This window comes from Pongo pygmaeus, chromosome 19, assembly GCF_028885625.2.
Source record: "Pongo pygmaeus isolate AG05252 chromosome 19, NHGRI_mPonPyg2-v2.0_pri, whole genome shotgun sequence".
Lineage (NCBI taxonomy): Eukaryota > Metazoa > Chordata > Mammalia > Primates > Hominidae > Pongo > Pongo pygmaeus.
In genome coordinates this window covers 21,153,654-21,179,904 of record NC_072392.2, presented here as the reverse complement: position 1 = coordinate 21,179,904, position 26,251 = coordinate 21,153,654, and the positions used below count along the sequence as shown (strand labels likewise).

Sequence of the window (26,251 nt, the reverse complement as noted above, 5' to 3'; positions counted from 1 at the left end):
CGTACTAATCCTGTATGAGTACAGGTTTGTACTTATTGTAGAAATATGATGGTGTTTGATTATGGGGTATTGTCCCAGATGGTGCTGGAGTATTAGTATGCTCTCTGTTAAACTTAATGTGTTGTCCCTGTAAAACTCCAAAATTCTGAATTCCAGAATACTACTGGCCCCAAATGTTTAAGATAAGGGAACTGCCTGTATTTGTTTCTGCCTCCCACTATTTTCCTTAGTTTAACACAAACTCACCTTTTTAAAAAACATTTTGAGAGAATTCAGTATTGGGAAGAGTTTCTAACCTGTTTCTGGAAATGGAAGTCCAAAGTCTGTTTCTGTAATTGTTTTTTTTTTTTGAGATGGAGTCTCACTCTGTCACCCAGGCTGGAGTGCAGTGGCATACTCTCAGTTCACTGCAACCTCCACCTCCCGGGTTCAAGCGATTCTCTTGCCTCAGCCCCCTGAGTAGCTGGGATTACAGGTGCCCACCACCATGCCTGGCTGATTTTTGTATTTTTAGAAGAGACGGGGTTTCGCCATGTTGGCCAGGCTGGTCTTGAACTCCTGACTTCGTGGTCTGCCCACCTCGGCCTCCCAAAGTGCTAGGATTATGTTTCTGTAATTGTAATACATTTATTGTTTTTAGAAACTGTCTTTGCTTTGGTGGTAATTTTCAATAAAAATAGAAATAGCAGTGGAGTTATTAAAAGAGCATTAGTTACATTTTTCCCTTTTTAATTATCTTCAAATATTATATATAGTAAGTTTGACCTTTTTAAAATGTATACTTGTATCAGTTTTAACACATACATAGATTCCTGTAACTGTCACCACTATAAGGGTAAAGAACAGTTAGTTCCTTCACCTTTGAAGTCAAACCCCACCTCTATCCCAACACTTGGCAACCACTGATCTTTCTCCGTCTCAATAGCTTTGCTTTTTCTCTTTTTTTTTCTTTTTTTTTTTTTTTTTGTTTTCTTGAGACAGCGTCTTGCTCTGTCGCCCAAGCTGGAGTGCAGTGAGGCAATCTCGGCTCACTGCAACCTCCACCTCCTGGGTTCAAGCAGTTCTCCTGCCTTAGCCTCCCTAGTAGCTGGGATTATAGGCACGCAGCACCACACCCGGCTAATTTTTTTGTATTTTTAGTAGAAACGGGGTTTCACTATGTTGGCCAGGCTGGTCTCAAACTCTTGACCTCAAGTGATCCACCCGCCTCGGCCTCCCAAAGTGCTGGGATTACAGGCGTGAGCCACTGTACCCGATCAGGACTTTTTTTTTTAATTTACATTCAACTTGTCATTTTTTTCTTGTATGGATTGTGCCTTCAGAGTCATACCTAAGAGCCCTTTGCCTAAGCAAAGGTCATGAAGATTTTCTCATATGTTTCCTTTTAAAAGTATTGTGGTTGGCCAGGTGCTGTGGCTTATGCCTGTAATCTCAGCACTTTGAGAAGCCAAGGCGGGCAGATTACGAGGTCAGGAGATCGAGACCATCCTGGCTAATGCGGTGAAACCCCATCTCTACTAAAAATACAAGAAAAAAAAAATTAGCCGGGCCAGATGGCGGGCGCCTGTAGTCCCAGCTACTCGAGAGGCTGAGGCAGGAGAATGGTGTGAACCCGGGAGGCAGAGCTTGCAGTGAGCTGAGATCGTGCCACTGCACTCCAGCCTGGGTAACACAGCGAGACTCCATCTCCAAAAAAAAAAAAAAAAAAAGTATTATGGTTTTACACGTTAACATTTAGATATTAGATATATATCTTTTTTGAGTTAATGTCGTATAAGTATGAGGGTTAGTCCAGGTTTTTTGTTTTTTGTTTATTTTTACATATGGATGTCTAGTTGTTCTAATACCATTTGTTGAAAAGACAACCTTTACTCCATTGAATTGCCTTTGTACTTTAGTCATATTTGTCTAGGCCTGTTTTTGGACTCCTTTTTCTGTTTCATGATGTGTGTGTCTATTCCTTCGTTAATACCACATGGTCTTAATTACTATATAGTAAGTCTTAAAATTGGGTAATGCTGGCCTTATAAAATGAATTGGGAAGTTTTTGTTTTTACTCTTATCTCCATTTTCTAGAAGAGGTTGTGGAGAATTGGTGTCATTTCTTCTTTAGATATTTGGTTGAATTGGGAAGTGATGCCATCTGGGCCTAGGGTTTTGTTTTTTGTGTGTGAGACAGAGTCTCACTTCTGTCACCCAGGTTGGAGTGCAGTGGTGAGATCTTGGCTTACTGCAACCTCTGCCTCCCAGGTTCAAGTTATCCTCCCGCCTCAGCCTCCCAAATAGCTGGGATTACAAGCATGTGCCACCATGCCTGACTAATTTTTGTATTTTTAGTGCAGACAGGGTTTCACCATGTTAGCCAAGCTGGTCTCGAACTTGTGACCTCAAGTGATTCGCCCACCTTGGCCTCCCAAAGTGTTAGGATTATAGATGTGAGCCACCGTGCCTGGCAAGGGCCTAGGGTTTTCTTTTTCAGAGTATTTTAAACTATGAATTCAGATTATTTAATAGATACAGGACTATTTAAGTTATCTATTTCTTCTTGAGTGAATTTTTACTGTAGTTTATGGCCTTTGAGTAATTAATTGTATTGAATTGTCAAATTTATGAGCATGTAATTCTTTATAGCATTTCGGGTTTGTAGTGGTATCCCTCTTTTATTCCTGGTATTGGCAATTGTGTCTTGTTTTTCTTTGTCAGATTGTATAGGAATTTATTAGTCTTTTCAAAGAACTAGCTTTTGTTTTGATTTTTCTGTTGTTTTGTTTTCAATTTTATTGATTTTCTGCTCTTTATTACGTCTTTTCTATTATTTCTGCTTGCTTTGGGTTTATTTTACTCTTTTTTTTTTTTCTCCAAGTTGCTTAAAGTAGAAACTTAGATTTCTGGTTTGAGACCTTTCTTTTCTAAGATAAGCATTTAATACTGTAAATTTCCTTCTAACCACTGCTTTAGCTACACCCCCACAAATTCTGGTATTTTGAACTGAGCACAAATGAAATGTTCTAATTTCCCTTGAGTCTTAATTCTTTTACCCATGCAATTATTTAGAAATATGTTATTTAGTTTGCAAGCAATTGGAGACTTTTTTCCTGTTATTTTTCTACCATTTATTTCTCATTTCATTATATTATGGTCAGAGAATATATTTTGAATGATTTCATTTATTAATTTTTAAAAGTAACATTAAAAATTTGTTTTAAATGTGACTATACCACATATAGTGTAAAGAATGTACGTTCTGTTTTTGAACAGTTTTCTATAAATGTCAAGTTGATTTAGTTGGTTAATGATGGTGTTCAGTTTTTCTTTATTCTTGCTGATATTTTGTATGCAATTATATTACTTTATTACTCAGAAGAGTGTTGAACTTTCCAACTACAATTTTTTTTTCCAATTTTACTTTCAGTTCTATCTGGTTTTGCTTCATGTATTTGGAGGCTCTGTTGTTAGGTGTGTACACATTTAGGATCATATCTTCTGGGTGAATTGCCTGTTTTATCATTATGTAATTCCCTCTTTATGGTAATTTTCCTTGTTCTAAGATCAGAAATATCTGTTGTCCAATTTATATAGACACTGCAGCTTTCATTTGATTAGTGCTTGCATGGCATATCTTTTTCCATTTTTTTACTTTTGATCTACCTTTATAATTCTATTTAAAGGGGGCTTCTTGTAGGCAGCATATAGTTGGGTCGTGTTATTTATTTATTTATTTATTTATTTGAGACAGAGTTTTGCTCTTGTTGCCCAAGCTGAAGTGCAGTGGTGCAATCCTGGCTCACCGCAACCTCCACCTCCTGGGTTGCAGCGATTCTCCTGCCTCAGCCTCCTGAGTAGCTGGGATTACAGGCATGCGCACCATGCCTGGCTAATTTTTTGTATTTTTAGTAGAAACGGGTTTTCACCATGTTAGCCAGGCTGGTCTTGAACTCCTGACCTCAGGTGATCCACCTGCTTTGGCCTCCCAAAGTGCTGGGATTACAGGCCTGAGCCACTGCACCTGGCTGAGTCATGTTATTTTTAATCTTTTCTCACAATACAGGGTTTTTGTTGGTAAATTTAATTATTTTAATATAAATTTTAGTATAATTATTTACATTAAATGTAACTGTTGCACTGGGAATATTTATAATGTGTAAATATAATTATTGGTATTAATATAATTCAATTATATTACTCATAATAATATTAATATCTTTGGATTTAGATTACCATTTTAGTATATGTTTCTTTGTTTCTCCCTCTTTGATTTCCCGTTTTTTGCTTTCTTTTGGATTATTTGAATTTTTCCTTAAATTTATTTATTTTACTTATTTATTTATTTTTTTGAGCGATTCTCCTGCCACAGCTCCCAAGTAGCTGGGACTGCAGGCATGTGCCACTACACCCAGCTAATTTTTTTGTATTTTTAGTAGAGACAGGGTTTCACCATACTGGTCAGGCTGGTCTTGAACTCTTGACCTCAAGTGATTCACCTGCCTCGGCCTCCCAAAGTGCTGGGATTACAGGCGTGAACCACCATGCCCTGCCTTTTTCTAGAATTTATATATTGAGTTCTTGATTGTATCTTTTTATGTAGGCTTTTTAGTGCTTTCTCTAGGAATTACAATATACATACTTTTCACGGTGTACTCACATTTTTTTTTTTTTTCTCTTCTGATTGCTTTTATTGTCTCAGAAATAAGATCAGCAGCTGACAGTACCGGCAGGAAGTGCTGGTTATTTGAGAGAGAGAAAGGTGGGACCTAATTCTGAAATTTGGTCTTTTTTGGCTGCCTGGTCTGCGAACCTCCTTCTTTTTTTTTTTTTAATTTATGAAGTATTTATTGATCATTCTTGGGTGTTTCTCGGAGAGGGGGATATGGCAGGGTCATAGGATAATAGTGGAGAGAAGGTCAGGAGATAAACACATGAACAAAGGTCTCTGGTTTTCCTAGGCAGAGGTCCCTGCAGCCTTCTGCAGTGTTTGTGTCCCTGGGTACTTGAGATTAGGGAGTGGTGATGACTCTTAAAGAGCATGCTGCCTTCAAGCATCTGTTTAACAAAGCACATCTTGCACCGCCCTTAATCCATTTAACCCTGAGTTGACACAGCACATGTTTCAGAGAGCACAGGGCTGGGGGCAAGGCCATAGATCAACAGCATCCCAAGGCAGAAGAATTTCTCCTAGTCAGAACAAAATGGAGTCTCCTATGCCCACCTCTTTCTACACAGACACAGCAACAATCTGATCTCTCCTTCCTTTCCCCACACTTCCCCCTCTTCTTTTCAACAAAACCGCCGTCGTCCTCATGGCCCGCCCCCGATGGTTGCTGTCTCTTCGGAGCTGTTGGGTACACCCCCCGGACAGGGCGGCCGGGCAGAGGCGCTCCTCACCTCCCAGACAGGGCGGCCGGGCAGAGGCGCTCCTCACTTCCCAGACGGGGCGGCCGGGCAGAGGCGCTCCTCACTTCCCAGACGGGGCGGCCGGGCAGAGACGCTCCTCACTTCCTCCCAGACGGGGTGGCGGCCAGGCAGAGGCGCTCCTCACCTCCCAGACAGGGCGGCCGGGCAGAGGCGCTCCTCACTTCCCAGAGGGGGCGGCCAGGCAGAGGCGCTCCTCACCTCCCAGACAGGGCGGCCGGGCAGAGGCGCTCCTCACTTCCCAGACTGGGCGGCCGGGCAGAGGCGCTCCTCACTTCCCAGACGGGGCGCCCGGGCAGAGACGCTCCTCACTTCCTCCCAGACGGGGTGGCGGCCAGGCAGAGGCGCTCCTCACCTCCCAGACAGGGCGGCCGGGCAGAGGCGCTCCTCACTTCCCAGACTGGGCGGCCAGGCAGAGGCGCTCCTCACTTCCCAGACTGGGCGACCGGGCAGAGGCGCTCCTCACTTCCCAGACGGGGCGGCCGGGCAGAGGCGCTCCTCACTTCCTCCCAGACTGGGTGGCGGCCGGGCAGAGGCACTCCTCACCTCCCAGACGGGGCGGCCGGGCAGAGGCGCTCCTCACCTCCCAGACGGGGTGGCCAGGCAGAGGCGCTCCTCACTTCCCATATGGGGTGGCGGCCGGGCAGAGGCGCTCCTCACTTCCCAGATGGGACAGCCGGGCAGAGGCGCTCCTCACTTCCTCCCAGACGGGGTGGCGGCCAGGCAGAGGCGCTCCTCACCTCCCAGACGGGGCAGCCAGGCAGAGGTGCTCCTCACTTCCTCCCAGACGGGGTGGCAGCCGGGCAGAGGCGCTCCTCACCTCCCAGAGGGGGCGGCCGGGAAGAGGCGCTCCTCACCTCCCAGACGGGGCGGCCAGGCAGAGGCACTCCTCACCTCTCAGACGGGGCGACCGGGCAGAGGCGCTCCTCACTTCCCAGACGTTGGGCGACTGGGCAGAGGCGCTCCTCACTTCCCAGACGGGGCAGCCGGGCAGAGGCGCTCCTCACATCCCAGACGATGGGCGGCCGGGCAGAGACGTTCCTCACTTCCTATACGGGATGGCGGCCGGGCAGAGGCGCTCCTCACTTCCCAGATGGGGCGGCCGGGCAGAGGGGCTCCTCACATCCCAGACGATGGGCAGCCAGGCAGAGACGCTCCTCACTTCCTAGACGGGGTGGCGGCGGGGCAGAGGCTGTAATCTTAGCACTTTAAGAGGCCAAGGCAGGAGGCTGGTAGGTGGAGGTTGTAGCGAGCCGAGATCACGCCACTGCACTCCAGCCTGAGCACCATTGAGCATTGAGTAAGCGAGACTCCGTCTGCAATCCCAGCACCTCGGGAGGCCGAGGCAGGCAGATCACTCGAGGCCAGGAGCTGGAGACCAGCCCGGTCAACACGGCGAAACCCCGTCTCCACCAAAAATACAAAAACCATTCAGGCGTGGCGGCGTGCGCCTGCAATCCCAGGCACTCGGCAGGCCGAGGCAGGAGAGTCACAGGAGCCCGAGGCAGGGAGGTTGCAGCGAGCCGAGATCACAGCAGTACAGTCCAGCTTCGGCAACAGAGGGAGACCGAAAAAAGGAGAGGGGAGAGGGGAGAGGACTCACATTTAATATTTTATAACTTCAAGTGGAATGTAGAAAACTTAACCACCATAAAAATAGAACTAGGGATGAGGTTAAAAAAGAGAGAGAAAAGAAATGTAATAAAGATTTAATAATAACGTTTTTTTTTCTCTCTCTCTTTTTTTGAGACAGAGTCTCTCTTTCTGTTAACAGGCGGGAGTGCAGTGGCGTGATCTTGGCTCACTGCAACCTCCGCCTCCTGGGTTCAAGTGTTTCTCCTGCCTCAGCCTCCTGAGTAGCTGGGATTACAGGTGTGCGCCACCACGCCCAGCTAATTTTTGTATTTTTAGTAGAGACGGGGTTTCACTATGTTGGCCAGGATGGTCTCGATTTCTTGACCTTGTGATCCGCCCTCCTTGGCCTCCCAAAGTGCTGGGATTACAGGCGTGAGCCACCGCGCCCAGCTAAGTCTTTAAATATTTTTTTGACATTGCACTTTTTCTCTTTTCCTTCTAGGATTTTAGTAACCCAAATGTTAGTTTTGTTATTGTTTGGCAGGTTCCTGAGGCTTTATTTACTTCTTAAAATTTTTTTTTCCTGTTGTTCAGCTTCGAAAATTTCTATTCATCTGTCTTCAAATTCACAGGTTCTTTCCCCTGTTATTTCCATTCTGTTATTGAGTCTTTGTAGTGAATTTTAAATTTTGTTTATTATGTTTTTTAGTTCTAAAATTTTCTTTTTTTGTGTATGTCTTATACTTTGCTCCTGAAACTCTTATCATTTGTTTCAGGAGTGACCTTATTTCTTAGAGCATGGTTTTAGTAGCTACTTAAAATTTGTTTTATAATCTCAGCATATGTGTCCTCTTGATTGTCTTTTCTCTTGTGAGATAATGGGATTTTCTGGTTCTTTGTATGACAATTAATTTTGGATTGTATCTTGGACAGTTTGACTTAACGTTACATAATTCTGAATCTTGTTTAAATCCTGTGGAAAATATTGAAGTTTTTGCTTTAACAAGTAGTTGACCTAGTTAGGTTCAGGCCACAAATTCTAACCAGCATTCTGTACGCTCTGGTTCCATCATCAGTTCAGTTTTGTATCTTATCTGCTTATGTGCCTTTTTGTGTCCAGTCTGGGACCTGGCCAATGGTCAGGTCCCAAAGCCTTTGTACACTTTTAGACGCAGGGCCATGCACACCCAGCTCACGAATGGCCCCGGGAGTGCACATACAACTCGACGTTTTCATGGGCTCCTTCTTTTCTGTGATGTCCCTGACACGTTCTGCCTTCTAAGAACCTCCCTTTATCCCTTTCCTGTTGTCTGGCTAGAAAGTCAGGGCTTTAGATTCCCTATACTTCAGCACACTTCCTGTAGCTATATCAGCCTCTGTGGCCAAGACTGCTCTTCTTCCTCTTGGGACTGCAGTTTCTCTTGTCAGAAAGTAGGATTCTTGGAGCTTCTGTCATTGCTGCTGTGGCTGCTCTGATGCTGCCTGGGAGTCGAAGGAGAGAAAGGAACAAAACAAAACAACCCAGGGGATTTCCTCCACTCTCTTTGCTCCGTGAGAGCCCCCTTTCCTGTTCCTCAGACCAGAAATAGAGGGCCTGTCTTGGAACTTCTTTGTGCATCTGGTGTGCAGTTTCAGCTTTTGAGTCCAGGCCAGGAGGTGCTGGACAAACTTGTCAGGAGTACGGAGGTACTGCGAGTTCTGGTTACTTTTCTCAGTCCACCTGCTTCCAAGTCCTTGGATGCATTTGTCCATTGTTTTGAGTTGCATTCCATGGGAGAGACAGAAGAGTGCTTAATTCATCTTGACATACTTATTAGGATTTCAAATCATATCAAAGGATGATATTCTCTATATTAATTTGCTGTTTTCCCTTTAGCAAGCACATTAGGAAGATAACACTTTAACACTCACCTTTGGTAGTTTCTGTCATAATTATTAATACTTGATTTTTTTTTTTTTTTGAGACGGAGTCTCACTCTGTCCTTTGAGGCATTGTCCCCGTAAACTTTTGGTAAAGCATCAATAATTTTATCTTTCATCCACCCAAGCTTCACCATAAATTTAATGTTTATTCTTCCATTTTAGCAGAATTCATGTTGCTCCAGTAGGGGCTGTCTTCAAACTGATGTTTTCTCCTTCTTAGTGCCTCAGAGTAGATCCTGTTCAGATACATTATAACAGGTTAATATGAGTTTATTTTGGTGTAAAAGTACTTTGAAATTCATGCATAGTTTTTTCATCATGTGCATTTTCCATAGCTTTGACCACCCCTATGTAACTCTCCTCTTCTACAAACCAAACAATGAAAAAGCACCTTTGTGATGGAAGCTTATTTTGCAATAGGAACTCACAGTGATCTAAGCCCTGCTATTCATGAATGTAATTCATTACTGGAGTCCAAATCGCTTTTTGATTTTTGAAGTTCTCTTCTTCCCTTGCAGGTATAGAACAAGATGCAGTGAATACTTTTACCAAATATATATCTCCAGATGCTGCTAAACCAATACCAATTACAGAAGCAATGAGAAATGACATCATAGGTAAGCAGTGCTTGAAACTATGGCAAAAAAAAAAAAAAAAAGACAACAAAAAATGCACAGAACTGACAATTTTGGTTATTGACTAAGATAATTTTTTCTTAACATGGAATTTAGCAGTTCCCTTCCTAATTTGTTTTCTAAGTATTTTTTATATCAAATTATAGCTCACTTTAAAAGTTTCTCGGCTGCATTTGGCGCCAGGGTCTTTTCCTGGGCCAGGTGGGCTGCAGTGTAGCGGGTGCTCAGGCTTGGCCGCTGCTGAGCAGCTGGGCCGGCGGGTGGCTACGCTAACCGGCACAGACCACCCGACAGACTGGCCGGCAGCCCCGTGCCCGTACACGAAGTGGGTGGGACAGAAACTTCCGGGGTTGGAAGTCCAGTGAGGCTAAAAGCCAGTACCAAAGTCTCTAGGCATCAGGGCTGCAGCCCAAGAGTCTCACGACCAGTGGGCAACTGGATGGCCAGACAGGTGTCTCAGTGGTGGCCTCTCTGTCTCAGGGCTTCATCCCACTGTTCAGTGGGCGTGACCTCCCTGGGGCACCCTGGATGTCTACCTGCATTAGCCAGAGCGATCACATGGCCTGTGACTTGCCATTTTTTGCCAGTTGATTGTGCCACACACAGTGTCATTTCTGTGTCATTTGGCACAGCTGGAGGTGCAAGGAGGAGGGCAGCCTCATGTCCAGTCCCAGTTTCACGTAACTTTATTCTTCTGAATAAAGACAATTTGCTAACCTTAAAAAAAAAAAATTTTTTTCTTATATGTTGGACCCAAATTCTTAGGCTTTGACCTGAATAACAATGACAGCAAGATCAATAAATAGTACACATTTATTGAACACTCACTGTGTCCCAGACAATATTCCAAGCACTTTTTATGGATAGACTCATTTTAACTTCTAAAGAACTTTGTGGGATAAATACAGTTATTTTATAGATGAAGAAACTGAAGCACAGAGAAGTTAAGTGCTTTGTCCAAGGTAACAGCTCAGACATGGCAGAGTCAGGATTTGAAACCAGACCCTCACATACCTTAACTGCTGTGCTGTGGCAGTGTTTTTCATACTGTAGGTTGGGACCAGCCTTCTCTTATGCCCTCACCCCCTGCCAAAAATATATATATAAAAAATATATAATATATATATTAGTATATAAGCATATATAATATATATAGTGTGTATATATACACTATATAGTATATACACTGTATATACACTATATAGTATATACACTATACTATATATACTATATATATACTATATATATAGTATAGATATAGTCTATATATATACTATATAGTATATACACTATACTATATATACTATATATATACTATATATATAGTATAGATATAGTGTATATATATACTATATATATAGTATAGATATAGTGTATATATATACTATATAGTATATACACTATATAGTATATACACTATATATACACTATATCTATACTATATAGTATATATACACACTATATATAGATATATATAGTATATATACTGTATACACTATATAGTATATATAGTATATATACTGTATACACTATATAGTATATAGTATATATAGTATATAGTATATATATAGTATATATATATTAGTATATATATTAGTGTATATATATATTAGTATATATATATTAGTGTATATAGTGTATATATATGGTGTATATATAGTGTATATATATGGTGTATATATAGTGTATATATATAGTGTATATATAGTATATATATAGTGTATATATAGTATATATATAGTGTATATATATATATATACACTAGAGTAAAAAAATCAAAGTGTCTCAGAGTAGTAAGGACAAACATTTCAGAAAAATGTTTTCATTATATATACATGGATGTATGTGTATGCTGATTCAACAAATATGTTTCTTATAGGTTATAGCAAAATAGTTTGAAAGCTTTTACTGTGTTTTATCAGGAAGGCCTTAGGTGAACGTATATTCACAGATAAAAGAGGTTTATTTATTCATTCAATAAATATTACATTCTCATAAGTCCTAATATTATGTATTTTTATTCTTCAAAAAAGTTAGTATTTGTGATTTATGAAATAAGACATGTTCTTGCACTTTTAGCAGATCTGTCCCAATGTTGGGCTTCTTTAATCCTTAGTGTGGGTACTTTGCACTCACTGCTGGAGACAGCAAGACCCCTGTTAGTCTCAGCTGTGTTTCTTAAATTGGCCCACTGTACCTTCCAGTTAGCTATTCTGGGGTCCATCTCATGTTGGCTCCATTTTCCTTTTCTTTGTCCCAGACAGATATCTATAACAGCTATAACATAGGCCTGGTGGCTGTTGGTGGCTTATCCCTATCTGCTGTATTTAAGGGGTACTGTTTCACTGAGTTTTGCTGACAGATGTTGTCATGAGATTTGAGGTTTTCTGTGTTGTTGCTCTATTTTTATGTGGGAATTTGCTACTATCATCGTCCCTAGCCCAGCTTTTCCTAGTAATATAACAGGGATGTTCTGACTGATTAGAGTTTGCCTGTTTGAAGAATTGGTTGGCTAGTGATTTTTTTTGGAGGGGAGTCTGTACCAATTAATAGCCTGACTGGCGTGAGGATGAAAAGGAAGGAGTTTCAAGTCAAATAAAACACTTAAAATGAAACCACACTGCAACTCTCTTTCTTTTACTTAAGCTTAATCAAATTAATGATGATGTAATCCCATGAAGGAAAAGTCTTCTGAAGGATCAAGTTGATAACATTTTATGATCAGGGAATTTGAGAAAACCTCTATCCCAGTGTCTATCATTATATATTTTAGGGTGTTAATTACCTGGGTGGCTTTAGGCAAGTCATTTTTCCTCCTTGAGCCCCATTCTTAATCCTGTCCAAATTACTTGTCTCCTCTTGCAGTTGGACTATTTTAATATAGCTGTCCTTCAAGTGAGTTTTGTTCAAAGGAGCCTTCACTTTAGCTCTTACTGTGTATCCACTTTGCATAGTCTTGTTTTAAATGTAATCCTTGGATTTTTGGTGTTGCTATCTCATTACTGTTTTTATGTGAGGATTTAGAGTGATCCAGAATCTATACTTCCACTACCTCCTTCATCTTCCACAAATGTTTAAAGTGGTAGAATTTTTAAAAACTTTGAAGGTACAGCTGACAGAATTTGCTGATGGTTTGGAAGTGAGTGGTATGAGAGGGGAAAAAAGGAATAAAGCATGACTGCATTTTTTGTTTGTTTGTTTTTGAGACGGAGTCTCACTCTGTTGCCAGGCTGGAGTGCAGTGGCATGATCTTGGCTCATGGCAACCTCCGCCTCCCGGGTTCAAGCGATTCCCCTGCCTCAGCCTCGCAAGTAGCTGGGACTACAGGTGCTTGCCACCACGCCTGGCTAATTTATTTATTTATTTATTTATTTTTTTATTTTAGTAGAAACGGGGTTTCACCGTGTTGGCCAGGATGGTCTCCATCTCCTGACCTCATGATCTACCCACCTTGGCCTCCCAAAGTGCTGAGGTTACAGGCGTGAGCCACCCCACCCGCCTGCATGACTCCATTTTTTAAAAAACTGAATACCTGGAATTGTAGGATTGTCATTTATAAGATGAGAAAGACTGTGGGAGTAATGGCTTATGAGGAAAATCAGGAGTTTGGCTTTAGACATCCAAATGGTGAATGTCAAGTAGGTAATTGGACACCTACATTAGGATTTTATGGCAGAGGTCCGGGTTGGAGACACGTGTTTGGAAGTCATTAGCATATAGATGGATTTAGAGCCACAAGACTGGATAACATTACCATAGGAGTGAGTGTAATGAGGGAAGATGAGGTGTAAGAACTGAGTCCTGGGGCATGCCCCAACATTCTGGCAGATGAGGAAGAACTAGCAAAGTACACTTAGGCCCTCTTATGACAATGGTATATCAAGAAGTAGTTTTCTTCAGAAAGCCAAGTAAGAAAAATGTTTTTGGGAGGAAATGAAGCTGAGGTAAGAAAGACGAATACTAGGAATTGAATGGATTTGACAACCTATTGTACACTGGTTATCTTAGTTACAGTGGGCCATTTTAGACAAAACTTAATTGGAGGAGTCTTAAGAGAGAATAGGAGGAGTGGAACCAGCGAGTATTGACAACTCTTATGAGGCATGTTGCTCTAAAGATGAGCTGGAAGGCGATGTTAATCAAGGTAGCCTGGGGGCAGTGGTGCACACCTGTAATCTCAGCACTTTGGCAGGCCAGGCAGGTGGATCACTTGAGCCCAGGAGTTTGAGACTAGCCTGGGCAACATAGTAAAACCCCATCTCTACCAAAAAAATAATAATACTACAAAAATTCTTCAGGCATGGTGGTGCACACCTGTAGTCTCAGCTATTAGGGAGGCTGAGGTGGCAGGATCGCTTGAGCCCCAGGAGGTCACGGCTGCAGTGAGCCAAGATCATGCCACTGCACTCCAGCCTGGGTGACAGAGCCAGACACTGTCTCAAAAAAAAAAGGGGGGGAACAATGGTTTTTAATTTTGTTTTTAAGGTGAGATGTATTATAAGCATATAAGATGTGTTACAGCATACAAACAGGTATATATATATAACATGCAGTCCACACAGCTGATAGGAATGAGGCAGTAGTGAAGGAGAAGTTGATGTAGGAGAGGGGACAGTTGTTACAGGAAAGAAGTCTGGAGGCAAAAGGGATGAATTCCAGTGCTCACTAGAAGATTGCTTAGATGGGAGCAAGGACAATTTATCTAGAGTCATAGGAAAGAATGCAGTACATGGGTAGAGATGCAGGTGAGTTGGAAGATGTGAGAGATGATGGAAATAATTTTCTGATTGCTTCTATATTCTCACTGAAGCAGGAAGCAAAGTCCTCAGCAAAGAGAATAGAAGAGGTGTTAGTAGAAGAAGTGAGAATAGAAAGGAGATGTACTGTAGAAAAAAAACAAAAACAACTCAGTTTCTCCTTCTGAACTCTCACAAAACAGAACCCTTCCATGACCCTAGTTGTGTGGAGTTTTTTCCCTGTCAGCTACCAATTCTGCAGATGATTCTCCAGTGAACACCAACTGGGTGTCCTCTAAGTCAGTTCAGTTCTCACACTGTTTACCTGGAGATAGCATCAGATCCCACAGATTGAGGACTCTGTCCCACAAGACTGCCTCCACTTCAGATGCCAGTCTCAAGTACAAGTTGTGGCCTGTGCTCCTGACTGACCTTCTATAAATTGGAGTTCCCACAGTCCCCTCCTTGGGTTCAATAAATTTGCTAGAGCAGCTCTCAGAACTCAGGGAAATGCTTTACTTATATTTACCCATTTATTATAAAAGATATTACAAAGGATACAGATTGAACAGGCAGATGGAAGAGATGCATGGGCAAGGTATGGGAGAGGGGGCACATAGCTTCCATGCCCTCTCCAGGTCATGCCACCCTCCAAGAACCTGTACAGATTTAGCTATTCAGAAGCCCCCATCCCCATTCTATCCTTTTGGGTTTTTTGTGGAGACTTCATTATATAGGCATGATTGATCATTGGCTATTGGTGATCAGCTCAACCTTCAGCCCCCTCCTCCCGGGAGGTTGGTGGGTAGGGCTGAAAGTCCCAAACCTGTAATTCTGCCTTGGTCTTTCTGGTGATTAAACCTCATCCTAAAGCTCTTTAGAGGCCACAGCCACAAGTCATCTCATTAGCATTCAAAAGAATCCAGAGATTCCATGAATTTTAGGCACGGTATGCTAAGAAACTGGCTAAAGGCCAGTTGCAATGGGCCAGGCCTGTAATCCCAGCACTTTGGGAGGCTGAGGCAGAAGGGTCCTTTCAGGCCATGAGATCAAAACCAGCCTGGTCAGCATAGTTGAGACCCCCTTACAAAAAATTTAAAAATTGGCCAGGTGTGGTAGCTCTTGTCTGTAGTCCCAGCTACTCAGAAGGCTGAGGATCACTGAGCCCTGGTGTTGAAGGCAGCAGTGAGCCATGATCTTGTCACTTGACTCCAGCTTGGGTGACAGAGTGAGACCTTGTCTCAGAAGAAAAAGGAAAAAAAAAAACTGGGCAAAGACTAAATAACATATTTCACAGTATCACAGATTTGTATTGTCTAGGAAAGTGAATGTAAACAGACCAGGACACTAGTATGATCCCTGGGTTTCATGAAGGTCCCACTAAAGTCATGAACACAAAGTGAGACTAGGTATCATGTTATATGGTTTTTCCAGCCATGTTTAACAGCTAGCTAAACAGCTAATTGTTTCGCTGCAGTTTATTTAAGCAGTTCCTTATTTTAGCACATTTCATGTTTTAAAATTTCTACCAATGACATTTTAATAAACTTTTTTACAGATAACTTCACAAATCCATAATTTTTTAAGTTACAATCCCAGAAATAGAATTGCTCATTGAAAGGGTATGTTCATTTTTAAAGCTATGCTAGAAGCTGCCAAATTGCCTTCAGAAAAAGGTGTTTGTATCCCCACTAACACTAGTGTCAGTTTTCCTGTGCCGTTGCTCAAGTATGCATATTTATTAAAAACAATGTTGTACCAGTTTACTAGATAAAAGGTGTAGTGCCTCCTTATTCTAATCTATTTGATTACTAGTGAGTATGTATGTCTTTTCACGTTGGTCATTTTATGTTTGTTCCTTTGTGGATTGTCATGTCCTTTGCTCATTTTTCTTTTGGGACATTTCTTAGTAGTTTATAAGAGCTCTTGGTATTTTAATGATAGTAATCTTTTAACTGTCATGCATGCTGCAAATCTTTTTTCTGTTTGTTTGCCTTTGTATTTTGTTTTTGGAGGGTTTCTGTGTATAGGAATTAAATTTTATGTTGTTAAATCTTTTGATTTCTGCTTTTGCGTATGTACTTCAAAAGACTTTCTACTTTAAGATCAAGTGTTACCTGTATTTTCTTTTAGTTCTGTTTAAAACGTCTTAATTTATATGCCTATGCTGTTAACTCCCAAGTTGATTCACAAGTGTGTATAGATAGTTTGAATTTAGTGGCAATTTAATAATTTACAACTTCTTTTGCAGCAAGGATTTGTGGAGAAGATGGACAGGTGGATCCCAACTGTTTCGTTTTGGCACAGTCCGTAGTCTTTAGTGCAATGGAGCAAGAGTAAGTTCGTTCATATTTTCACATTGTGCATCCTAGGGAATTTGGGTTCATTGTTAGGAATGGGCTTCACTCAGCTAAAAACAAAGTATTTTTGAGGATTTAAATATTTTGGATATTTACAAGATCATATAAAGCATACTCTATCTTGGTTAATAGTTTCTTTTAAATATAAATTATGTGAACTCTTAAAATTTTCATTTTCATTTTCAATGTTAGTATTTCCTAAGTTAAAATAATTTGTTTTTAGTTCTGAAATCATTTGGGGAGTGATTGAGGCTGTAGTGATTATGACCATTAGAATTGGTTTATTTATTTAAATAATGCATGTCTTCAGATGGCTCTCCTAATTTGTTAGTTAGGCTTTAAGCTAAATGGATGCTGTATAACTAAATACACATAGATTTGTTGCAATGGCTCCAGAGGTTTTTTAGATTTATTACTGCTATGTGCCCTTAAAAAAAATCTATTCATTCTTTCACTTAACATTTATCAAAAGAGTGCTCTGTGTAAGACGTGGTTAGGCATAGTGCCAGTCTTGAAGGAAGTTACAGCCTAATAAAAGACATAGGGCATGTTGTTTGGTTACTGTAATATGAAGTGGCATGTGTTAAATGTCAGGGGAGAACTACAAAGTCATAAAAAGGTGGGAGAGATTACATACTGGTAAAGAAATCAGGAATGACACCATGGGGAGTAAGGTAGTGTTGACCTAGGCCTTTAAGGTACAATAGGGACAGTATGGAAAGAGTATATTTTTCCCACTTAAACTCTTTCCTTGGTCGTTCCCTCAAATTTTCCCTTTTGTCCATGTGCAGGCACTTTAGTGAGTTTCTGCGAAGTCACCATTTCTGTAAATACCAGATTGAAGTGCTGACCAGTGGAACTGTTTACCTGGCTGACATTCTCTTCTGTGAGTCAGCCCTGTTTTATTTCTCTGAGGTAAAGTCTGCATTTCTTTTCACACTCTATTCGAGCATTCCAGCCTCTAACTATCAATGCTGGGGCCCTGTCTATAGGAAATAACACAGAAGAGCCAAGTCATTTCCAAAAAGATGTATCATTGTTTCAAGTTGTTCCTGATGGCAAGAGTAATTTAATAATATATTAGAGAGAACATGAAAATTCAATGTATTAAGTAACTCTAATTTTGAAAAACCTAATTAAACTACTGCATGTAAGAGAGTGCATGTTTTTAATTATTTGGAGCTATTTTAAAACCACCGAATTTGAAACTTGCTTCCAGTGCATAAATTGCAGACCAGACTTCAGAAGAGAAAAAAAGTAGTAAATTTTTTCTTACGCTCATCATTTTTACTTTAGTCACTTGATAAGATTGCCCAGTGAAGAAGCATTTGCAACAGACAATGAGTATATTAATCTTTTTGAGGCATACAGTTTAGTATAATGCTGTTTGTTAGGCTTCAACAAGTGAAATTATTTTGTTGGAAAGCAAATGACTATTAAGTAGAAAGAGGATTCCCAGTCTCACAAAGCAGTAATTTAGACACTTGATTCTGCCTCTTTACAAGAATACAGGTACTCAGTTGATTTGTTTTCTCACTCCCTTTCTTTGCCATAAGTTTAAATCAACAATTTGTTTAGGTTAATATGTCCTCATGGAATGGTGGAAATGATCAGATATAAAATATTTGGTTTGGTTAGTTTACTCTTTATATGTTTGCTGGCGAGGAACCACAAATCCAGTTTAGTATAATTTTTACTCTGGTTCACTAAAAGTTTGCATCCAGCTGTGTAGTGTTTGTTTCTTGTTAACTTTTTTTTTTCCTCTAAAAGAATACTTTAAAACTTTTCAATCTCAAATGACTGTAACTTGCTGACAGGTGTTAACTGAAGAAGTAGATCTTTTTGTTTTTTGCTTATGACCTGTATTTTAATATTTGAGCTTATAGATTAGAGGTGGTGAGAGAAATCTGTTTGTAGTCTTATTTTCCCTTGTGTATTTTTTCTTCCTAGTACATGGAAAAAGAGGATGCAGTGAATATCTTACAGTTCTGGTTGGCAGCAGATAACTTCCAGTCTCAGCTTGCTGCCAAAAAGGGCCAATATGATGGACAGGAGGCACAGAATGATGCCATGATTTTATATGACAAGTGAGTTATATTGATAGATGCATTTAGCAGATACTTATTGAGCATTTGATATGTTTTGTGGAAATAAAGATGAATAAACTCAGTCTCTGTTGTCAAGGAGCTCACAGGAGGCAGCATAAAAGCTACTTTTTTAATGCTGTTTGTAAAGCTTTGAGAACAAAAGTTTCTGCTGGGAATGGGGAGGTGTGTGTGGGGTAAACAGGATGGCAGTGGTGGTGTTCAAGGAGTGTTTCCCGGAAGAGAGATTTTGTTTGGATCCTAAAGAAAGAAAGGAATTTTGCTACCCAGAGAAGGCAGGAAACAACATTCTAGGCAAAGGCATTGGCACAAAAGCCATGGAAACATAGGGGAATGTGGCACTTTCAAGAAACCTGAGTTTAGATAATCAAAGGGGTGGGGAATAAATATGAGGATGCTGGTACTAATTGGAATAGATTGTAAGGGACCTTGAATGCCTATTTATGGGTATATTATACTTTCTGTATAAATCTGCTCAGCCACGTTGTTAAATGAATTAGTTTTTTATTAGTTTTCACTGCAAATGAGAGGATGGAAACATCATACAGTAAACAAAATTGAAAATATCTGGTCAGGCAGATGATGAGCTTGTGCCCAGCTCTGTAACGTATGGTATTCTTTTCATTTAACTTTTCTTACTCTGTAAAAAAAAGTAATTTGTGGTCAGGCACGGTGGCTCACTCCTGTAATCGCAACACTTTGAGAGGCAGAGGCAGGTGAATCACTTGAGCCCAGGAATTTGAGACCAGCCTGGGCAACATGGCAAAACCCGCCTTTACTAAAAATACAAAAATTAGCTGAGCGTGGTGGCATGCGCCTGTTGTCCTAGCTACTTAGGGGCCTGAGGCAGAAGGATCACCTGAGCCTTGGGAGGTCGAGGCTGCAGTGAGCTGTGATCCACTGTACTCCACCCTGAGCAGGGCAGCAGAGTGAGACCCTGTCTCCAAAAAAAAAAAAACAAAGGTAATTTGTTATTTGTATCCTTAAGCAAATGCTAAAGGGGTAACTTGGGGATAGAGAAAAGTCCACAGATGTTAGAGTTTGAAGACACCAATAATATTTAGGCCAATGGTTCCTGAACATTAATCTGCAGGCTCTTGCTGGGCTGTCTGCATAGGAATCACCTGAGAGCTTATTATTAAAAATAGGTTTTCAGGCCGGTTGCGGTGGCTCACGCCTATAATCCCAGCACTTTGGGAGGCCAAGGCAGGCAGATTACCTGAGGTCAGGCGTTCAAGACCAGCCTGGCCAACATGGTAAAACCCCGTCTCTACTAAAAATACAAGAATTAGCCAGGCATGGTGGCAAACACCTGTAATCCCAGCTGCTCAGGAGACTGAGGAAGGAGAATTGCTCGAGCCCAGGAGGCGGAGGTTGCAGTGAGCGGAGATCATGCCACTGCACTCCAGCCTGGCTGACAGAGGGAGACTCTGTCTCAGAAAAAAAAAAAAATAGGTTTTCAGTCTGGGTACCGGTGGCTCACGCCTGTAATCCCAGAACTTTGGGAGGCCAAGGCAGGCAGATCACTTGAGGTCAGGAGTTCGAGACCTGCCTGGCCAACATAGTGAAACCTTGTCTCTACTAAAAACTACAAAAATTAGCTGGGCATTTTGACGGGTGCCTATAATTCCAGCTACTAGGGAGGCTGAGGCAAGAGAATTGCTTGAACCCAGGAGGCAGAGGACTGCATCTCAAAAAAAAAAAAAAAAAAAGTTTCCAGTCCCCCCGTCTCAGAAATTCTGATTCTGCAGGTTTGAGGTGTGACCAGGAATCTTTATTTTTAGAAGACGTACCAGGTAATTCTGATAAATAGCCAGTTTAGGGATGTAGTCTGATTTTCCTATTTTGCAAGTAAGGAGAATAAGGCCCAGAGAGGTAATGATTTTCTCAAAGTCACAGAACAAGTTAGTGGCAGAATTTGGACTGGAATGCAGTTCTTAATGTTCTGTCCAGTGTTTATTCTGGTACAATATGTTTGTAGAAGGTATTATATAAGAAACATTGTTATATAGATGTTGAGATAGGAAGAGTTTACATTTAGAAATTTGGTCTAAAGTGCCTGAACATTCAAGTCGTGGAGGAGTATTGACCAACTTACTCAATACAACATAGGAGATTCACATTTGTTACAAAAATGCTGATTTAAAAGGAGAGTTTTCTTTTTTTTCTTCTTTTTTATTTTTTAAGGTGGAGTCTTGCTCTGTCACCCAGGCTAGAGTGCAGTGACGCGATCTCACCTCACTACAACCTCCACCTCCTGGGTTCAAGCGGTTCTCCTGCCTCAGCCTCCTGAGTAGCTGGGATTACAGGTGTGGGCCACCACGCCCAGCTAATTTTTGTATTTTTAGTAGAGACAGGGTTTCACCATGTTGGCCAGGCCGGTCTTGAACTCCTGACCTCAAATGATCTACCCACCTCGGCCTCCCAAAGTGCTGGGATTATAGGCATGAGCCACTGTGCCCAGCCTACTTGTTTTTGTATCATATATATGCATCATCATAATCATGCATTATCAACCTTTGTATTTCTGTCAGGACATAGAAGCCATTAGAGTGCTTGGAAGAGAGCCTTTTTTTTTTTTTCTCGCATTTAATGCTTTTTTTGGTATTCATTTCATAATCAGCTTACCAAAACATTACCTGCATTATACCCCATCAAGGTAGAAATCTTTGTGTTATCAATATTAGTTACTCCCTTTCCACACCAAGTCATCAGTAAGTCCTGTTCTATCCAAATAGATCATATGCATCTAGCTCACCCGCAGTGCTGTTTTGTTTTGAATTTGTATATGTTTACTCCTGATGCCTCATAGTTATGTGTTCTTATTTTAGTCTGTGCATACAAGTTCCCAGCTCGCTTTTTAGGGGAAATGACCATGTCTTCCTTTCCTATAAATTCATTTCTGTCTATCAAGTCCTCAACATAGAATAGGTACCCATAAATATGTGATTGTTAGTTTCTTTGCCTTAGTTGTAGTCTGATCCTTACAGCTTTTAAACAACAGTAGAGTTCACCGTCAAGAACTAAGGATGGTTGGCAGGCAGATAGAAAGGTAGCAAGTTGACCCAACTATCTCTGGGGAAGTGGGAACAAAGAAAGGTAACATCAGCACTGTCATCACATAGCTCTATAGTTCTAGGCCTGCAGGCTCAATCAAGTAGCCTTGTATAAGATTCTCTGGAGAAGGTGCCAAAAGTTGCTTATACTTGCTATGGAATTTGATTTTACTTTGGATATCTTTTTACCATAGGTACTTCTCCCTCCAAGCCACACATCCTCTTGGATTTGATGATGTCGTACGATTAGAAATTGAATCCAATATCTGCAGGGAAGGTGGGCCACTCCCCAACTGTTTCACAACTCCATTACGTCAGGCCTGGACAACTATGGAGAAGGTAACCCAGAACTTCAAACGTATTAAACTACAAGAAGTTTTATTGGTAGAACTCATAAAATATAAGGTGGGAAAACCAAGCAGAATAGCACAGTGGAAGTTGAAGCAGTCCAGCACAGTGATTAAGAGCAGAGGCCTTGAGTGTGGCCTGGTATGTACAGTCATGTGCCACATAATATTTTAGTCAACAATGGACTGCGTGTATGATGGTCCTGTACGATTATAATGGATCAAAGCTGGCAGTGCAATAATAACAAAAGTTAGAAAAAATAAATTTTAATAAGTAAAAAAAAAAACTAAAAAGATAAAAGAATAAACAAGAACAAAACAAAAAAATTATAATGGAGCTGAAAAATCTCTGTTGCCTCATATTTACTGTACTATACTTTTAATCATTATTTTAGAGTGCTCCTTCTACTTACTAAAAAAACAGTTAACTGTAAAACAGCTTCAGACAGGTCCTTCAGGAGGTTTCCAGAAGGAGGCATTGTTATCAAAGGAGATGACGGCTCCATGCGTGTTACTGCCCCTGAAGACCTACCAGTGGGACAAGATGTGGAGGTGAAGGAAAGTGATATTGATGATCCTGACACTGTGTAGGCTTAGGCTAATGTGGGTGTTTGTCTTAGTTTTTAACAAACAAATTTAAAAAGAAAAAAATAAAATAAAAATAGAAAAAAGCTTATAAAATAAGGATATAATGAAAATACTTTTGTACAGCTGTATATGTTTGTGTTTTAAGCTGTTATGACAATAGTCAAAAAGCTAAAAAAAGTAAAACAGTTAAAAAGTTACAGTAAGCTAATTTATTATTAAAGAAAAAAATTTAAATTTAGTGTAGCCTAAGTGTACAGTGTAAGTCTAGAGTAGTGTACAGTAATGTGCTAGGCCTTTACATTCACTTATCACTCACTCGCTGACTCACCCAGAGCAACTTCCAGTCTTGCAAGCTCCATTCATGGTAAGTGCCCTATACAGATGTACCATTTTTTATCTTTTATACTGTATTTTTACTGTGCCTTTTCTGTATTTGTGTTTAAATACATAAATTCTTACCATTGCAACAGTAGCCTATGATATTCATTATAGTAACATGTGATACAGGTTTGTAGCCCAAAAGCAATAGGTTGTACCATATAGCCAAGGGGTGTAGTAGGCCATACCATCTAGGTTTATATAAGTACACTCTGTGATGTTAGCACAATGGCAAGCAGCCTAACGGAAATTCTATTGATTGATTGATTGATTGATTGAGACAGAGTCTCACTCCATTGACCAGGCTGGAGTGCAGTTGCACAGTCTTGGCACACTGCAACTTCTGCCTCCCAGGTTCAACCAATTATCCTGCCTCATCCTCCCAAGTAGCTGGGATTACAGGCAGGCACCACCATACCTGGCTAATTTTTGTATTTTAGTAGAGACAGGGTTTCACCATGTTGGCCAGGCTGTTCTCGAACTCCTGACCTTAAGTGATCTGCTTGCTTTGGCCTCTGAAAGTGCTGGGATTACAGGCATGAGCCACCATGCCTGGGCAGTAACTGAAATTCTCTAATGCCATTTTCCTTATCTGTAAAGTGACGATAATATGCATGTTTACCTCAAAGTTACTTTGATGATTAAAGTAAGGTAATATATATAAAATACATATTAACATAGTACCTGACACATGGTAAGCATCAAAAAATGTTAACTACTTTTATTACTGTTATTATTACATATTTTTAAATAATTAGAAAGCAGTATCAAAAATTAGCTGGGCGTAGTGGCATGCACCTATGGTTCCAGCTACTCAGGAGGCTGAAGCTGGAGGATTGCATGAGCCTGGGAACTAAAGGCTGCAGTGAGCCGTGTTCATGCCCCTGCACTCCAGCCTTGGTGACAGAGCAAGACCCTGTCTCCAAAAATTAAAGAAGGCATTATGCCACAACGTTAGCTTAGAAATGATCCAAATATATCACCAGTAACTGTCAACAGGATTGGAACGCTAGCTTTGGGTGTTATGATCACTAGATATTACTAATAGCTTATTAATAATAAAGCGTTGGCTGGGCGCAGTGACTCACATCTGTAATCCCAGCACTTTGGGAGGCTGAGGTGGGTGGATCACCTGAGGTCAGGAGTTTGAGACCAGCATGACCAACATGGAGAAACCCCATCTCTACTAAAAATACAAAATTAGCCGGGCGTGGTGGTGCATGCCTGTAATCCCAGCTACTTAGGAGGCTGAGGCAGGAGAATCGTTTGAACCCAGGAGGCAGAGGTTGCAGTGAGCTGAGATCGCACCATTGCACTCCAGCCTGGGCAACAAGAGCAAAACTCCGTCTCAAAAAAATAATTACAATAAATAAATAAAAGTAAAGTGTTGATGTTTGTGAATGATTTATTCTTCTAATGAACTAGAGGAGATTTTTCCAGGAATTGCAGAGCCGATGAGGTTATGTTGCTTATATGTGTCATGTGTATCCAGGTGAAAAAACTTAATTAAACGCTATTATATAATACCATACACAAAAACTGAATTTTAGGAATACTGAAGAATGACATATAGAAGTCAAATCATTAAATAGCTAGTAGTAAACGGAATAGAGTGTCAGCTGTTACCCAATGATAATAATATTTTCACGATTAAAATTAAACCTTTTCTGATTTTAAAGGAAAAGTTCAGATCTGTATCATATAAAGAATGTAAATTTTCAGGGTAATAAAATTAAAATGCAGAGAGAAAATACAAAAATAGTTCTTACTAGATGTGTGTATGTAAGGAACTTAGACTAATTTTAAGAACACTGTGAAGACCCTGGTAGTTAAGTAGAAAAAAAGACATGAATGATTCATTCAACAAAAACTTTGAGTATTTCTGTGCTAGATGGTGGTGTTACAGTGGTAAACAAAAGAAATGTGTTTCTGCCATCCTGGAACTTAGTCTACAAAAAAGGTACATATTGGCCGGGCATGGTGGCTCACGCCTGTAATCCCAGCACTTTGGAAGATTGAGGCGGGTGGATCACCTGAGGTCAGGAGTTCAAGACCAGCTTGGCCAACATGGCGAAACCCCATCTCTACTAAAAATACAAAAATTAACTGGGTGTGGTGGTGGACACCTGTAATCCCAGCTACTTGGGAGGCTGAGGCAGGAGAATCACTTGAACCTGGGAGGCAGAGGTTCCAGTGAGTCGAGATCACGCCACTGCATTCCAGCCTGGGCGACAAAAGCGAAACTCCGTCTCAAAAAACCAAAAACAAACAACAAAGGCACATATTAAATACGAACATAAATATTTACAAATTACACCGAATAAGTTCTCATGTTTACTATTTGCTTGTCCAGTTACAAACTTTTCCTTCATAGAATTAGAAATATAAATAATAAACATGAGAACTCATTCAGTATAATTAATAATTATTAAATGTAAATAAAAACATCTATGTACAATTAGGCATTTATTTAAGAATTATTTGAAAAAAAAAAACACAATGTGGAAACAGATATTTTGATATATTGCTAATGATTCAAATTGATAATGTTCTTTTGAAGAGTAAAGTGACCATATATATCAAAGTTAAAATTTAACTCAGCAATCACACACCTGGTGAGTTATCTTAAGGAAATCAGTTTGAAAGTAAAATCAATATATGCACAAAGACTTTAATATTTATCATAAACCAGAAAAATCGAGTTTCAAATTATATACTATGGACTATTTTCTGCTAAAAAGTATTAATATCAACTTTATGTAATACTTTCATGACAAATATTTTGGGGGAGAAAACCCAACAAAATTACATGCGTTATGTTTTTTTTTGTTTTTTTGTTTTTTTGGTTTTTTTTTGAGACATAGTCTTGCTCCAGCGTCCAGGCTGGAGTGCAGTGGTACAGTCTCGGCTCACTGCAACCTCCGTCTCCCAGGTTCAAGCAATTCTCCTGCCTCAGGCCTCCCGAGTAGCTGGTATTACAGGTGCTCACCACCATGCCCAGCTAATTTTTATAGTTTTTAGTAGAAATGGGGTTTCATCATGTTGGCCAGGCTGGTCTTGAACTCCTGGCCTCAAGTGATCCGTCTGCCTCAGCCTCCCAGAGTGCTGAGATTACAGGTGTAAGCCATTGCACCCAGCC

The 26,251-nt window shown here is 40.6% G+C and overlaps 1 protein-coding gene across 6 annotated transcripts in view; it reads left to right on the top strand.

Annotated features, from left to right (window-relative positions):
• AKAP10 (A-kinase anchoring protein 10) overlaps nucleotides 1–26,251 on the top strand; it is an 84,741-nt gene that overhangs the window by 21,892 nt on the left and 36,598 nt on the right. For all 6 annotated transcript variants that reach the window (XR_010124665.1, XM_054458476.2, XM_054458477.2 and 3 more), the window contains exons 5-9: nucleotides 9,426–9,524; nucleotides 16,530–16,614; nucleotides 17,430–17,553; nucleotides 18,589–18,725; nucleotides 21,994–22,138. Coding sequence is in view for 5 of the 6 variants with exons in the window: in XM_054458476.2 (XP_054314451.1) it covers nucleotides 9,426–9,524; nucleotides 16,530–16,614; nucleotides 17,430–17,553; nucleotides 18,589–18,725; nucleotides 21,994–22,138 (590 nt within the window). In the remaining variant the exon portion in view is untranslated. The remainder of the gene's footprint in view (nucleotides 1–9,425; nucleotides 9,525–16,529; nucleotides 16,615–17,429; nucleotides 17,554–18,588; nucleotides 18,726–21,993; nucleotides 22,139–26,251) is intronic.